The sequence below is a fragment of the Ursus maritimus genome, unplaced genomic scaffold (assembly GCF_017311325.1).
Source record: "Ursus maritimus isolate PB19 unplaced genomic scaffold, ASM1731132v1 scaffold_21, whole genome shotgun sequence".
Classification (NCBI taxonomy): Eukaryota; Metazoa; Chordata; class Mammalia; order Carnivora; family Ursidae; genus Ursus; species Ursus maritimus.
The window spans coordinates 32,483,005-32,500,767 of NW_024424564.1; the positions used below are offsets into that span (position 1 = coordinate 32,483,005).

Here is a 17,763-nt window from a genome sequence, read left to right on the forward strand (position 1 = left end):
AAAGAGTGTCTGGTTTTGCTTTGGCAGGTTCCAGTCTTTTCTTCAAAGCGAGTAAACATGTTTTTAAGAATTCTTTGAATAATTGCACTTATGTTTTCAATTGTGATGAACTCAGTTGATTCTTTGACTCTGGCAGAAACCTGATGAGGAAGTGTATTTCACTTCCTGGAGGGTGGCTCAGATGCTCAAAGCATTTTTTTTTTTTAATGTCTTACTAAAAAACTGGGCAGATTATTTTTTCTTTTGCCAAGATAGTAGAAAGTGCTTATAGGAAGAGTCTCTACACACAGATTATTGGGAAATAGAACTTAAATTAAGGACTCTTCATTTCCTGTGTTCAAAATCTAAGATTCTGATTACTTCATTTGTTCTTCGGAAACATATTTATTTATTATTTAAAATGTCTTCTTTTCCTTTTCCTTATGAAAATTTAAATGAATTTAAATAAAATATTAAAGGGTATAAAAGGATGTAAGATTAGTCAACCGTCAAAAAGTCAAGAGTTTTATATTTTAGATTGGTTAGACTGGGGGGAATATTTCATTGGTAGTTTCTCTTTTTCTTTGTCACTCAGTTATCTGTTTCTCTCAGTTATTAATCAAAGACTACAGGGACTTCTTATGAACATAACTGGGGTTTCCTGGACTTTAATGTGAAAGGAATTCGATCCAGAACATAAAATTATGCACCTGTTTTAGCAGTGCTATTAAGACACAGATGGCAACTACATAAAGTGGGAAGCACAGAGGATTTAAAAAAATAGATTTTTTTAAGGATCTTTTTAGATTTATTTATCAGAGAGAGAGAGAGAGAACACAAGCAGGGGAAGTGGCAGGCAGAAGGAGAAGCAGGCTTTCACTGAGCAGGGAGCCTGATGCAGGGCTCAATCCCGGGACCCTGGGAACATGACCCCAGCCAAACGCATATGCTTAACCAACTGAGCCACCTAGGCATCCCCCAAATATGTTTGTTTTAAGAGAACTTACTATCTGGGTACTCTGTTATTATTTAGGTACGAATGGTAGGACTAGAGATGCTATGATCAAAAATCTAAATCCCATCCTCAAATTCAACGGAGACAGAGAAATAAGCAACTTATGACACAGTATGAAAGTGAACTTGTAGAGTGTAAAGGTAAGAATCCCATGCTTACTCCCTTGGCTCTCCCACTGTAATTACATTTGAAGATGCAAATTTCCCTTAATTTCAAGTTTCTCTAAGATTCTACAGTGGTTTGTTGTTGTTTTTGTTGTTGTTTTTGTTGTTTTAATTTCTGCTGTTTCTAATTTGAAACCAGAATAATCATTTAATGAAAAACAAGATGATGAGAGTTTGAGAGTTGTTTTCCATCCACAGATACTTCTCATGCAATTGTAAATATGAATTCAATATTATTTGCACAGATGGAATTTTGCATTTGAATTTCCTTTGGGAGCAAGTTCTACCCAGGGCACCGTAATAGGACCTAGCTTTCAGATGCAGGGTTAGTGGCATCTAAATTTATGAAAGTGTTTTCTATGCTACTCGCACTTAGAACCAAGCTGAGACTTCTCTTTTAGGACAGAAAATATTATGTTGCTGGATTTAAAAATATTTTACTTTTATAGAACATGAGGAAGAGAAATAATTTTTTGATGTCAGTTCAAAGAATTCCATTTGGATTTTCCCCAGAATTCAGATGGTGAAAAGGAGAGATACTCTTGGTGAGTTCAGTTGTGATTTGGAGAATGTTAAGACAAGGTGCAAATCAGCAGAGACAAAGTAGTTATTAAGCTAGAAAAGTCTAATGCTTACCAGGATTGAGGATTGGACAAGTGCAACCTCTGTTCGTCCACGATTCTGGATATAATGTTCGTTTTCCTCGTAAAATTTTCAATTTGGTAGATTTTAAGACCTTTTTTATCTTCACATTGACCTCAGCATGAGATCCTTTGTCATGAGCTGATAAAATCTTTATTTTTAGCACTGAAACAACACAATTCCAAAAGTCAAAATGCATAGAATTTCATACTGCCTTTTGAACTTGAAATAACTTAAATATGCATTTCAGAGTATAATGGAAAAGTTAACTAATGATGATGCAAATGTGGAAATTTGCTTGAAAAATCATTAGGCTTATCTTCATGAGCACTGAGTAATATGCAGAATTGTTGAATCACTGTATTATACACCTGAAACTAATATAATAACTATACTGGAGTTAAAAAAAAAAACCTCAAATAAAAAAATCATTAGGCTCACTGACTTTTATGTTGGTTTCACCTTATTCATCTATATTAACTATAGACATTTTCAACTGCTGTTTCCCATATCATTATGCTAAGAGACTATCAGCCATTTGCCTACCACAAACAGAGTTTTAAACACATTTAGCTATCAAATCCAAATTGAAAGAAGGTGTATAGGAAGTAGAATGTTTTATATCTAGATTCTGACTATATTTTACTCTGTGGTTCACTGTGTATTAAAGTTACAACAAAGAACAAACAAAATGTTACTGCCAGAATGTATTTTACATATTCTAAAGAGATTGAATAATTAAATATTGATTATTTAATCTTCCCTGGATGTAAAATGCAAGCTGAGTGGGGTTAGGCTGGCTGTCTTTCCACATGATGGCAGCGCTTCAGTATTCTCTGGAACTCACGATTCTATTGTGCTGTGCTCTTCTATCTATGAATTGGATGTGGTTGGGATTAAGCTGTGGAATAATTTGGGGTGGGGAAGAAAGTATACCTAAGGAACACTGGATGTAGTGTTCTATGTTGTTAGAAGAGTTCTTATGTGCTTGTTTGTATCTTGATGGAAAATTCTGTGTAATGAGGGAACCCTATACTGGCTGGTCCCAATTCCTGAGAATATCGTTGTCAGCAGTTTTTATAGAATCACCAAATTTTAGACTTTTAAAGGTCTTAAGAGTTCATCTTGCTTTGTTTTATGTTTGAGGGACCAAGTTTTAAGAAATTAAGTGAACTTCCCAAATTTGCACGACCAGTAAGTTAGAGGTTTGGGCTGAAATCCCAATAAAGTAAATGCATGAAGGGTATGCAGCACAGTGCCCCTGCTCATGGCTACTGCTCAACAAATGTCCACTATTATTTTTCTACTAGATTGTATGTTCGAAGAGAACAGGGACCTCATCTCTTCACTATTATAGCTTAATAAATATTTGCCAAAGGAACGAACAAGTGAATCAAGTTTTTTTCCCCCATTAATAGAATGGGGAGGGGGAAACCACTTTTTCTGAGTCTGTAAGTGTATTGCACCTAATAAGAACAAGGTATTTAATTACATCATTAAGAGTGAACAAGTTTTCTTAAGAGAAAATAATACAGTTGTATGAAAAGATGCCAGAGTAGTTGTTTGAAAATTTAGAGAGCTACTAAATATATGTAATATTGAAAACCAGTTGATATTTCCATGAAACTGACTACCTTTGGACTAAATTGTCATGTTTTTTGCTTTTGATAGTAAATACCATTTTCTCTAAACTTTTCTTTATTGAACACTAAACATTTCAAAAGTTTTCTTCTGTTATTTAGCCAAGTTGTCAGGTGAAAGGAGGGAAATATGTATGTAATTTTAGATAAGATTTATGTGAGGTTTTCAACATTTACTTTTTTATCTTTTATGAGATTAAATATAGTGTTATCAAGAACCTAAACACTTGGTTTCAGAAATCGTGACTTAAAATTTTCTCTTCACTGTAATGTGTATTTTGGGCAGTATGAATTATGGAACAATGAAAAACCTTGGATACTAGTCAAGAATATGTTATCAAGATAAGGCATCTAATTTGCTTTAATAGTAAACATGAAGCCAATTAGAATTTGAAGATAGTAACAGCCTTTACTTAGGGCAGTGACGTTTTCCTTTATCTATATTTTCCTGGTACTTGAAAGATACAGGAGTCTAGAATATACAGAGGGCAGGGAAGAGGCCTGGATGGACAGCTAATCTCAGTGCTTCCCAAATATATATCCTCTTCCTCCTCCCTGCCAGTTACTGAGCATATAGTGTGTGCTAGATATTGTACTGTGTGCTTTTCAAAAGTCCCATTTTGTGGGATAGGTGGCATCATCCTTGTTTTACAGATGATGAAGTCTGGAGAGGTCAATAGAGCAGAAGTCAAACCCATGTATGTCTGAATTCAAAGCTCGAGCTCTTAATCACTGTGAAATAGTGTTTGAACTGATTTCTGCTTAGTATTGCTACATGATAACTGGCACCAATTATTACTCAAAACTGGTATTACTATATGAAACTGGCACAGGAATCATTTTAGTGGCTAGAGGCTTCCCTTTTAGATTATGAAGACAAGAAGCATCCATAAGAAAAGATTATGTGTCATGTTTTTTTTCTTTTTGTTATTGGCCTCTTTTCCTCATAGTAGGATGGCCTTGCCTTTACTCTACCAGCCTCCTGCCCTCACCAGAACATTCAACACCATCTTTATTAGGAATTATTATATAAGACTAGTGCTTTGATATATTGAGAATGTCATAGACTAAGCTTCCCAATTCCTTAAAAAACTCTTTGTATTTGGTCTGAATAGTTTCTTGGAAGCATTCAAGGACTTTGAACTTACCATATGAATATTTCATTCTACAGAATGCCTTGGAGTTTCCTAACACCTGTTCTTTACATTCACATTTACCTATACAGAGTAAATGAAAAATAGTGTTAGTTATTTAGAAACAAAGAAGAGGGAAAAAAAAAAACCGAGCAAGTAAATCCAGGTAGCATAGCTCATTTTTAAAAATTGAAGTGTAATTAACAGTGTTATATTAGTTTCAGGTATCAGGTGGTAGAACTCTTTAAGGCTTGAGTGATTCATACAACGTAATCCATAAATACTAAGAAACCATAAAAAGTCATTCAAACAAAGTAGAGTCACTTTCTGAATTGAATTAGTTATCATTCAATAAAGTATTGACTTAGGAGAAATAGAGGTAGAAACAATGATGTATTTTAATGCTTATAATTGATGTTACAATAGATATAGTCCAGTATTAAGATTCCATGCTAATGGAAAGGAACAACTGAATGGATAAACTATAGGAAGGACAATAGTCTTTTTACAATTAATGTTCACCACAGCAAAAGTCAAATATAGTAAAACAGTTGAGCAGTCCTTTGTAGGTAGTGCCATCCAATTTAAAAGTTTTTATTGAGTACCTATTATGTGCAGGACATGATGCTATATGCTTCAGAGTGTATAAAGATGAGAAATACATAATTCTTGCCTGAAGGCTTATAATTCAGTAAGGTGAATAAAACAAGTGTACACACAGTGATAAGTGTTCTAAGACAGATACAATATGCTTGGGTGGGAGCGCTACATGTTTGGGAAGATGGAAAAAGGCTACATGGCTGAAGAAGGATTTGAAACGGACTCTGAAGAATAAGTAGGATGTTTTTTCCCGACAGTTTAAATGATATATGACAGTTATTGTGTGTCAGACATTTGCCAGGCCCTGTGGAAGACTTTCAAAATGTCTTTGATATAGTCTATACATAGCATTCTCATTGACTTATCTGCTTCCTCTCTAAACTGTGATCCTTGAGGACAACAGTTAATTCTTACTTATCTTCATGTTCCTAGAACCCAGAAGGGGTAGGATTCCCATTCTTACTTACTTGACAGTTAGATATAATTTTATTATCCCTCCCCTTCTCATGCATTGCATTTCGTAGGCATTGAGTGTCGTGAAAGTAGGTAACATTTACTGAGGAGCAGTTACTGTGCGCCAGAAACTATTTTAAGTGTTTTGTATTTGTTTACTCATCTAAGATTCTAGCAGGTAGAAATTTGACAAGAATATAGAGATAAAAGAGTGAGGAAAGCAATGTAAGAGAGAAGGGCAGAGAGTGTTCACAGAAGAGTCAGTGGTTCTGTTTTTCCTGGGTACAGAGTGAGTTGTGAATAGTAGAAGATATCATGACAGACCTTGACTGATAGGCAGTTAGGGCCTGAGTTTAATTTGTTAGACAAAGGGGATTTTTTTTTTTTAATTTGAGTATAGTTCATACACAATGTTACATTAGTTTCAGGCGATTCAACAAGTTATATGTTATGCTATGTCACCACAAGTGTAGCTATCAACTGTCACCGTGCAATGCTATTATAATACCATTGACTATATTCCCTATGCTGTGCCTTTATTTCCATGACTTATTAATTTCATAAATGGAAGCTTGTATCTCTCATTCCCCTTCACCCATTTTGACAATTGATAAAGGGGAATTTTCAAAGCCTATCAGATTAAAGAAATTACATGAATTAATATATATATTATATATTAATATATAATATATATATTAACCTGGCATTACTGTATCAAAAGTATTGGGATGGAGAGAAAATGGAAGTAGGAACCAGTTAGAAGCTGATGAAACTGATGACAGTAACAGTAACTGAATTGAGTGCCAACCACAAGCCAAAACTATATAAGGAACTTTATCCATATAATCTTGTTTAATATTTATAATAACATTTTGAGATAGGAATTATTAACAAATGAAAAAATAAAAGCTCAGAGAAGTTAATTAGCTTGTCCAAGGCAGCATAACTAACAAGTAGAACAGCCAGATTTTTAGCCTGGGTCTGGGAAAACCTGAAGCCCCTGATCTTCCCAATGTACTAAGTCAGATGAAATGTGGGTCTGAACTAAAGAGGTGGCTGTAGGTCTAGAAAGGAAGAAATATTAAGGGAGGCTGCAGAGTTAGGGTCTACAAATCTTGTCAATGGATTGGAAGAGGAAGCCTAAGAATTAACTTGGAGTTTTCAGCCAAGGTGACAGGAGGAGAGCACTTCAGGGGTGTATAATTTAAGGGTTTTTGTAGCAGTCAGTGGTTTAACTTATATTGTTGAAAGGATATGGAATAACTCACAGACAGGAGAAAAAGCTGAAGCACCAGAACTCAGAAAAGACAAGAATCAGGAGAGCAGCAGAGACCTAGGTAGCAGAAACTGTTGTGCAGTCCCTTTTATAGATTTGCTGTCAGAATCATGAACTGGGATCACTTTCAGACCTTGTCACTTTCAGCTCAAGATTTAAATTCCGGGGAGAGCCCATCTGATTGGCCTGGACAAGACTGTACTAAATGGGGTGGGGGGAAGGGTGGCTCCCCAGAGAAAAACTGGGTTGAGCTACCACAGAAATAGCAGGAATAAAGGGGAAATGGATCTGGTTAGGCAAAAACAACAGAGGTCTAGTATGAGGAGAATATAATGAATTAGAGTTGCTGACAAAACATCCACGTGAAAATGAGAGTATGATTCTGGTGAGACGAGGTTGGGTAGACATGGTGATGTGGCAAATAGTGACATATTGGCTCTAACTAAAGCTACTCTAGAAACCAGAGAATGAGATGTGCAAGTGGAAAATCACAGTGGAATTAAATAGTGGGAATGAGAAATCTAAGGTGTTTAAAATGAGCTGTTGTGATTTGTCAAACAATATTGCATATAATCTAAACATAGCAGAGATGGTTACTCATTCAGAAATTGGAGTAACCTAAGTAGATAGCCTGCGGCCCTTGCTAATTCCACCAAAGCTGGAGAGTGTGGTAACTACTGTGCTAAAAAACCTAATGGAACTCCAAATGGCATATATTATTACTCAACTGATGTTCTTCTTTGTAGTCCTTCAGCCAACAGGAACATACAAAGTTCTGTTATTTGAAGATCTTTCTGTGGTTGCTTTCCAATACTCCCTTTTCATATGTTAAGAAATCAAACATTAAAAATTTTTTTCGTAAAGATTACCATTGTAATCATTTTTTAAAAAAGATTTTATTTATTTTATTTTATTTTTTAAAAAAGAGGGGCAGGGAGGGGCAGAAGAGGAGGGAGAAGGAAAAGCAGGACTCTCCTAAGCACAGACCCCTTTGCGGGGCTCAATTTCATGATCCTGAGATCATGACCTGAGCTGAAACCAAAAGTCTAACGCTTAACCAACTGAGCCACACAGGCACCCCTAAAATTTGCTTTTGAATGAATCTTTGTCGATCAGGCTTTAACCCAGATGTGTTGTCTTTTTTTTTTTAATTTTATTTATTTATTTGACAGACAGAGAGACAGCCAGCGAGAGAGGGAACACAAGCAGGGGGAGTGGGAGAGGAAGAAGCAGGCTCCTAGCGGAGAAGCCTGATGTGGGGCTCGATCCCAGGACTCTGGGATCATGCCCTGAGCCGAAGGCAGACGCTTAATGACTGAGCCACCCAGGCGCACCCCCAGATGTGTTGTCTTAAAGGAAATCTGGAAGGGGAGAAAAACCTAGTTAGTTAATATTAGGCTATTAGAACACTATTTACAGTTCTGTGGTACTGGTTAAAACTAGTTTTCTTGTACAAATTCTGTAGTACTACTTAAAGCCAGTTTTGTTGTACAAGTTCTATGGTACTAATTAAAGCCATATATGTTGTACAGGAGGTAAAATTTTATATCTAATGTTCTCTATCTCCTAAGAAGTGGTAGAAATTAAGAGTATCTTTGTATAGTGCATTATATTTCTAGTTTGGGAAACTTATGGTAGGTAAATTGGTAGGTAGGCACATATATTTGAGAATGAACTATGGTGCTTAGAAAACTGATTACCGTTTGTTTGTTTGTTTGTTTGTTTGTTTGTTTGTTTGTTTGTTTAAAAAAGGTGCCACGAGCACAGCACTATTCTATACCCAATGGGAATACGGCTATTTAGCAGGAAACCGAACAATGGCTTCCTCAATCTGGAGCTCCTCCAGATGAATTTCAGAGACTCTCTAGGGGTATCACAGACCTAACAGCTGTTGTGGATGTGAGTCTGGAGTGATTCTGATGCCAGCACGTTATGTGCTGAATTGGTGTGTCGCCAGCTCCCTAGTAACATGATTGATTGGCTTAATGAATGTCTTATGGTCCTAAAGAATTGATTTTTACAGATTTGGCTTAGCAGGCAAAGGTGAATAATTACAAAAATCATTGTGTTAGAAAAATAGAACAAAAGTTTCAAAAGTGTTTAAAGTTAAAATTATAGAATTCAGACTATTTAGCATTGAGGCAAAAAATTAATGGGAAAGATTTTCTCTTTTTCAAATGCTAAAAAAGATAAATATGACTACTTTGTATTCCTTTATCTTTCCCACCTTCTTTCTTGTTGTGAACTAAAATGAAACCATTAGGAAAATGATCACAAGATTATGTTAAGTGAAAAAAACCATGATATAGAATTGCAAATACCAGTGTTTCTCAAATTTGGGTTCTTAATTCTTGAAGAGTTCATAAGTTCTCTATGAAAATGTATTAAAATTGTGGTTTCTTACTTTGCTCCAGTCACCCTGGTCTCCTTGCTGACCTCAGGCTTTTGCACCTGCTGTTTCTTCTGCCTAAATTCTCCTCTCTCTTTTATCTGTATAGCTCATTCTCTTACCTTTTTCAGTTTTTTTTTCCTTCAAACGTCACCTTTCACGGACTTTCCTTGATCTTCCTATTTAAAAGTATGCCCCTCCCGACCACTTATTATCTCCCTCCCTGCTTTATTTCTCTATTATATTAAACAACATGACACTAAATATTTTACTTATTTATTAGCTGTCTTCCTCTACAAGAATGTAAGCTCCTTGGAGGCTGGACTTTTTATCTGTTCTGTTCTATTACTATATTTACAGTACTGGCATATATTATAGGTATTCAATAAATATTTGCTGGGTAGATGAATGAATTTATAAGGAATTACTAATTAGTGAGAAAACAACAAATTGGGAATACACAGAAAAAGAGACCTGAATGTCCAAGAAAGCATGAAAAGTTACTAAAACTGTTAGTGATCAGGAAAATACAATTTAAAATGGCGGGGTCCCAGACCATACTCATCAAATTGGCGAAAGTTGAGAGATTTGATAATGTTAACTTTAGAAGTCCAAAAATATTAAATGAGTTGAACTGTGTCTGACTTAGTGAGGTAGAAGAGTGCTTGGCCTCTTGTATGTGTTTTATAAAAATCTGTTAAATAAATATGAAGTATCAGTGAGGATGTGAAGCAACAGGATGTCATACTTTGCTGGTGAAATGCAAATCTATATAACCACTTGGAGAGCTATTTGGCAATATGTGGTAAATTTGATAAAAAAGCATACTTGTGACCCAAGAGTGGCTAGGTTGTACCCTAAGAGAAGGATCAGCAAACATTTTCTATAAAGGGATAGATAATAAATGTGTTAAGATTTATGGGCTAAGAGACAAAATTAAAGATAATATGCAGGTACTTATATAACTTTTTAAATTATAACTATAAACCTTAGAGCAGCTAGCTTGTGGGCTGTAGAAAAACAGTTGGCAGGCCAGATTTGGTCTGAGGGCCAGTTTGCCAGCCCCTGCTCCAGTGAAACTCCTTCTTAAGTGCACAAAGTCACATTTAAGAGAACATTCGTTGTAGCATTACATATAACAGTGGAAAATTGGAAATTGGAAATACCCTAAATGGCAAATAATGAGAACACAGAAACCATATATTCATATCAATATCACAGCATGCTTATCAAACAAAGGAACAGATAAGCATCATAAGAAAACTGAGTCAGGGGAGATAGTAGTATAGACCTGGTAGACTCAGAGAACCATATTTATGTAAGAAAGAGTATGTGGGCTTCAGTAAAAATCATCTTTTCATATTTAATTAATGGTGTTCATTAGAATTTTATGAGTTTTGTTATTTGGCTTATAATTAGTTTGTAAAATTAGTTTTGTTTTCTAGTTGTAAAAAAGATATAAGGAGTTCACACTTAGCTTTGTGTATATTAAGTTACACTAGGTCTGTAAGAATATTTTTCCTTTAAATGGATCTCTGCATTTCCAAACCTGATATATTCAATTAACTCTCACCCATGTTAAACAGTATGTTTTAGAGAGAGAGAAACACACCAAAACACTAACAGTTTGGGTAATGAGATCTGTGTATTTTTTTACTGTGATGTTTTACATTTTCCAAATTTTCTATATTAATTAGGTATGTTACTCTAATAATCAGAAAATAACAAATAAAATAAACAAAAGCTTGTTAAAATACTCTTTGGCTATCTTTAATAGTTTTACACTTATGGGCAGGGGTGTCACTACTTTATTAACCTCCGAGCTGAAGAGTTCCCCTCCTAGGATCTAAGAATTGTTTTCTGGGTTGTCATGAATCACTGTTAATTGAGACCAGACCTGGAAATATGATAACTGGTTATATCCATTGTCTCACCTGAGTGTCGAAGCGCAGAAAATCCTTGCTCATCCTCCCACTCCCAGGTTGGTTCGCTTTTATTGTGCATGGAATGGAAGTCAGGAATTCCATGATACCAGTCTATGTCTGTGCTGCTAATAAAATAGAAAATGATGAATTTAAGGACCTTCTTAGAACTTGAATGAAATGAACATATGTATGGAGACTTAAACCTAATCTGGTACCTTCCCATCCTTTTAGTTTTCAGAAATAGTGTTTTAAGGCCCTATTGTTAAGAATAACTTATTCTGCAAAATGAACCAGACCATCTCTAGAATCTTGCAAGAACAAATGATTCTGTAATTTGACAAAGATTCTTTAAAGAGCTGTGCAAATACATCTTTGCTCCACTGCTGGCATGCAAGATTTTCCAAATCACTACCAGATCTTCAAAAGAATCTGAAGGACACACGGACAGAGCAAGAGCCATGAGCATTCACCTGCTGATGCAGTCTCCTGTGAGCGGGTCACAGCTGCCTGCGCAGTCACAGGGCCTGCAGCCGTAGTCTCCAAAGCCCCAATACCCCACCATACACCTGTCACAATGTGGCCCTGCCACCCCAGGCTTGCAAGGGCAGTCACCATTGCTGGGGTCACAGAAGGTCACTGAGCTGAAAGGAAGGACAGCTGATCCAACTGGATGACAGGAACACACTACAACAGAGAGGACACACAAGGATCAATGAGTAACTTGGTTATCTGTGATTTGGTTTCCCTTCACCACCCAGCGTACCTCTAAGGCTCTTCCTCTAGCCAGTTGGTATATGCTCAGAGAATGAAAACTAATTAAATTACAGATGAGAAGATAAAATCAGGGAAACACATTTGCTGCAAAACAAACTACATTATTTATTCTAAGTTAGAGGGCATTAAATATGAATGGATTTTGCTTGGGGTGTTGAGAATGAATCAGCAAAGAAGACAAAGAAGGAGCAGTTAGCCAGAAAGGAAATCAAATCATGAGAGTGTGGTGTTCTGGAAGCTAAACAAAGTTTCAGCATCAGGTAGACAACATCAACTGTGTTAAATGCTGATAGTCCCGAGAAGATGGGGATTGGGAATATATTTTGGCATCTGACAAAATGAAGACCATTGTGTCCTTGATAGGAACAGTTTCACTCTAATGATGAGTGGTGAACCTATTTGAAGAAGACTCAGGAGATGGGAGTAGAGGAATTTGAGCATGAGAACAGACAGCTCTTTTGAGGAACTTTTCTGTATGGGCACAGAAATACAGTGGTAGCTAATACTGGAGGGGGATATGAATGTAAGTTAAAGTTTGAGTTTTTGTTTTGTTTATTTTAAGATGAGAGAAATTGAGGCAGATTTGATGTTGATGGTAATGATCCAATAGAAAGGGAAAAATTGATGACCAAAAGAAAGCTGGGAGCATTGTTGGAGGGATATTTAAGCATACTGGAGTAAGGAAGACAGACAAGATCTGGTGCAGAAGAGAAGGTGTTGGCCTTGCGTAGGAACGTGATCAGTTCATAGTAACAGGATGCAGAGCAGAGCATATGGACTCAGATACAGGAAGGTGGATAAATGCAGTAGTGGGAGCTGGTAGAACTTTTCTTCTGATTGCTTGTATTTTTCTGGATAAAATAGGCAGCAAAGTCATCAGGTGAGAGAGATGAAGAGTGGCACTAGGAGAGTGAATGAGAGACATAGAAAGTGAAGTATAATTTCCAGGCACATAAAGGCCATACTTGAGGATAGTAGTCATGAATTTATAGTGATACAGCCGAGAGGGTTCAGGTTTGAGATGGGAAGAAAGCTGCATTTAATTTGCATGGTGTTATGGACTGACTGTATACCCCCCAGATTCATATGTTGAGGCCTAAGCTCCAGTGTGATGGTATCTGGAGGTGGGATCTTTGGGAGGTTTGGACGCGGTCTTGAGGGTGATGAGATTGGTGCCCTTATAAGAGGATGAAAAGCTCAGCGCCCTCTTCTTTAGGAAGTATGTGAGGCTGCAATGAGAAGTTGGCAGTCTACAACCCAGAAGAGAGCTCTCACCAGCACCCAGCTGTTCTTGGTTTCTTTGGTGGGTATCTAGGTCTCATAGAGATTTCATGAGGATGAAATGATTTTAAATGAAATTACTTCGGCAAGATACATAGCACAGTCTGACACCTACTAGGCCAATTCTTCCTGCTAAGTCTTCTCAACTGATAAAACTCTAGATCCCACCCCATCCTTTATTCCCTCGGAAACATCTTCTATTGATTCATTTCTTTGTCATTAAAATCACAGTTTGGCTTCGGTCTGGCTTCAAATCTCAACTACTGACTGTGTGACTTTTGGCAAGGTACTTAGCTTCTCATTATCCCAGTTTTCTTGTCTTTAAAATGGAAATGAGAATCATATCTCTCCTTATACGGTGGTTGTGTGGATAAAAGGAGATCATGCATGTAGTATATGGCTACAATTGTGTGGTGTCTGGCACGTGGTTAATTAATAGTGAACTAACAATTTAATTCAGTAAATAATTCTTGTAGAGCTGTGGGATCTATGCTTGTGTAAGTAATGGTGCCAGCCCTCAAGGAACTCATGGTTTTGTTGGGGAAACAGAGGAGTAAATAAAAATTTTCCATACACTGTGATAGGTACTCTAATAGAGGCCTGTGCGTGCTATGGGAGCACAGAAAAGGGAACACAGGCTGAGGGAATCACATGGGGATACTTTTAAAAAAAAATTTAATTTAATTTAATTTAAATTCAATTAATTAACATATAGTGTATTATTAGTTTCAGAGGTAGAGTTCAGTGATTTCATCAGTTGTATATAACACCCATTACTTATTACATCACATGCCCTCCTTAATGCCCATCACCCAGTTACACCATCCCCACCCCCCCAACAACCCTCAGTTTTTTTCCTATGGTTAAGAGTCTCTCATGCTTTGTCTCCCTCTATGATTTCATCTTGTTTTATTTTTCCCTCCCTTCCCCTATGCTCCTCTGTTTTGTTTCTTAAATTCAACATATGAGTGAAATCATATGATAATTGTCTTTCTCTAACTGACTTATTTCACTTAGCATAATACCCTCTAGTTCCATCTATGTTGCTGCAAATGGCAAGATTTCAATTTTTTGATGGCTGAATAATATTCTATTATATATATATATATATATACTTCCTCTTTATCCATTCATCTGTTGATGGGCATCTGAGCTCTTTCCATAGTTTAGCTATTGTGGACATTGCTGCTATAAACATTGGGATGCATGTGTCCCTTCAAATCACTGTGTTTATATCCTTTGGATAAATACCTAGTAGTGTAATTGCTGGGTCATAGGGTAGCTCTATTTTTAACTTTTGGAGGAACCTCCATACTGTTTTTCAGAATGGCTGCACCAGCTTCATTCCCACCAAGAGTGTAAGAGTGTTCCCCTTTCTCTGCATCCTTGAAACATTTGTTGTTTCCTGACTTGTTAATTTTAGCCATTCTGACTGGTGTGAGGTGGTATCTCATTTTTTGATTTGTATTTCTCTGATGCCGAGTGATGTTGAGCACTTTTTTCATGTGTCTGTTGGCCATTTATATGTCTTCTTTGGAGAAATGTCTGTTCGTGTCTTCAGCCCGTTTCATGACTGGATTATTTGTTCTTTGGGTGTTGAGTTTGATAAGTTCTTTATAGATTTTGGATACTAACCCTTAATCTGATAAAGCATTTGCAAATATCTTCTCCCATTCTGTAGGTTGTCTTTTGGTTTTGTCGACTGTTTCCTCTGCTGTGCAAAAGCTTTTTATCTTGATGAAGTCCCAATAGTTCATTTTTGCCTTTGTTTCCCTTGACTTTGGAGACGTGTCTAGCAAGATGTTGCTGCGGCCAAGATCAAAGAAGTTGCTGCCTCTGTTCTCCTCTAGGATTTTGATAGATTAATGTCTCATATTTAGCTCTTTCATCCATTTTGAGTTTATTTTTCACATGGGGATTCTAAAGGAGGGGTCATTTAGATACCTGAACTGATCCTAAAAGGTGAATAGGAGTTTGCAAACTGAAAAGGAGGGAGAAGATAGGCAGTTCTGTATCCCAGTCTTTAGATACTCTTCCCATTGCATCTATTTTAAACAATTAAAACAAAATTTAATTGTGGTTAAAAAAAAAACACATACCACAAAATGTAGCATCTTCACCATTTTTAACTGAATAGTTGATCGCCACTGAATTTTATGTGTCTGCATTATATGTGGAAGCTCTTACTGCTCTCTGAAAATGTGAAGCTCTTTCCTGCCCTGGTACCCCTTGTCACTCCTGTGTTGCCTTTCCCAGCTTATCCATCTGTACCCTGACATGCTTCTTTGTCCCACTCCCTCTGGACAGTTTAGCACTCTCTCCTCTGTGCTGCCTCTGCTTTTAGTGTATATCTCTATTTTGTGTGCATCATAGTACATCATTATTATTTGTTTGTATGCCTGTTGCCCTTACTATTAGGCTCCGGACTCATTGACAGAAGGATCGTTAGCTTCTGGTTTTTATTTTTCAGTCCCCAGAACAGTGTCTGGTATATTGTAGATGCCCTCATCATCATTTGTGAAATTGACCCGAAGGACATTCTAGGCTTGGGGATCATATGTGAAAGGGCATGGCCTCTTTGGGGAGTGTAGAATTTTAGAATGTACATTGAGTGGAAAGCAGTTGAAGTTGATGAGGCAGAAGAAAAAAGCCACAGAGTTAGGGTCGGAGCCAGATTGTAGAAGGGCCGAACCCAAGAAGTTGAATTTTGTCCTGTGGGTATAAAAGAACCATGGGAAATAACACTTTGAAAAAGCAGAATTATGACATGGCTATAATTTAATTTTGAAGATACTTCGGTGGCATTGAATGAAACAGACTAGAGTAGGGAGAGACTGATGTCAGGGAAACGAAAGGAATGAGAGAGAACAAGGAACTGGACTAAGAGAATAGACGCCAGGACAGGAGGAAAGGTTGGATGTGAAACGCTGTTTATGTGTAGATTGAAATGACAGGATTTTGGAGGTCATCTGGATGAGGAGGAAGAAGGCACTGTTGAGAGACAAACAGAAATTGAGGAAGATTTTCACATTTCTAGCTTATAAAACTGAATGACTAATATTTCTCTAAGTCAGCAAGGCATTATTGATTTGTTATTTGTTTTTATTTAATTAACTAGGAAATAATTTGGAGGGTTATTTAATTTATAACACAAAATGTATCAAAGTGCTATGTGAAGACATGAAATGAAATCACATAATCCAATATAAACATTTCATTGTTTTGAGATGACTAAACCCATAGTTACTGCAATATTCAGTTTTGAGTCAGCTTGGTTCTTGACAGCAGATAGGGGAGCCAGACAAAAGATGTCTTGGACTTCCATCTATTGTAATATATCATCTCCCATTGCCACCATTATCTTTTACTCTAATAGAAAATTCAAGCCTTTCTAGGATTTGACCTCTCTGTACTACCATATACTTTAAAACCTACACATATTTCAGGAATGGCCAGAGAAGAATGTGATTCTATCACATGTGCTAGCAGACTTCTGTCAATGTGACTTTTTACATAATTACAAGATAAAAATACCATTTGGAAACTATGCAGAACTAGCTCCAGGCAGACAGCACTGACACTTTTCATGACATACTTTTCAAAATGCACACCAAGGCTTGCCTTGCATACCTCTCTCCTGAAGTTTGTGGAACAATCAATATTTGACACACACAATCTACATTTCTTATTTTCTTCCAAAATGCAAATATATTTTCTTCTTGCTTGGGGAAAAAAGAAAAGGTCTGCCTAGATTCTGGTTCAGGTTCTGGTTCTCCAACATGTTTCTTACTGATTGTTGATTCTAAAGTGCAACCCAAGCACTTCACTTTTTACATATTTATTACAATGAATGCTGAAGTTGCAACCCAGTGGCATGACATAAATCCTTGACATAAGCTTTATCTTTTCGTTGGAAGATAATAGTAAAGATTGAACTATTATATACTATCATTCTGAACTTAATTATTTTTTTCATTATAATTTTTGGTAAAGCTATGGTGAGTTATCTTTAAAAGCCAAAATGCTGCTTTGAGTGACAGCCAGATATATTTAAAAGCTATATGGCATGTCTAGGTATTAAATGATTCATTACTAGAATAATTATCACCCCTCCCAAGCCTCTCCCCCAAACCATTTGCCCATTGCTGCTCTCTCAACCAAATTGGCAGAATAAAATTGTTGAAAATGTCATTTTAAATTCCTAAATATTGTCACAAGATTTCTTTAATAATGCAAAAGACTAATTTTAAATAGTACATTCTGTACTGATGTGTCCTGTTATAAGAAACCCTGAAATAATAATACAAAATATTCAAAACAGGTGAGATAGAGGAAAGGAAATGGGTACTTCTACAAATGATTTCACAACAGGTTCCCTTCAAATAATGAATATGTAATTGCTAAATATTATTCAAATTTTATTTATAGATATATGTTTGCAGCAATACATCTACTGTGTGAAACACTGTCCCTCTGTGAGCATTTACAGAAA

General features: G+C 36.4%; 1 protein-coding gene across 2 annotated transcripts in view; it reads right to left on the minus strand.

Moving 5' to 3' along the window:
• Positions 1-17,763, minus strand: part of NTN4 (netrin 4) — a 108,346-nt gene that overhangs the window by 4,933 nt on the left and 85,650 nt on the right. The window contains exons 6-9 of one of the 2 annotated variants that reach the window (XM_040637340.1): positions 11,687-11,900; positions 11,226-11,338; positions 4,589-4,657; positions 1,795-1,965 (exon numbers count right to left, since the gene is read on the minus strand). In XM_040637340.1, coding sequence (XP_040493274.1) covers positions 1,795-1,965; positions 4,589-4,657; positions 11,226-11,338; positions 11,687-11,900 — 567 coding nt within the window. Of the gene's footprint in view, positions 1-1,794; positions 1,966-4,588; positions 4,658-11,225; positions 11,342-11,686; positions 11,901-17,763 lie in introns of both variants that reach the window. The other variant, XM_040637339.1, reaches the window with a different exon arrangement.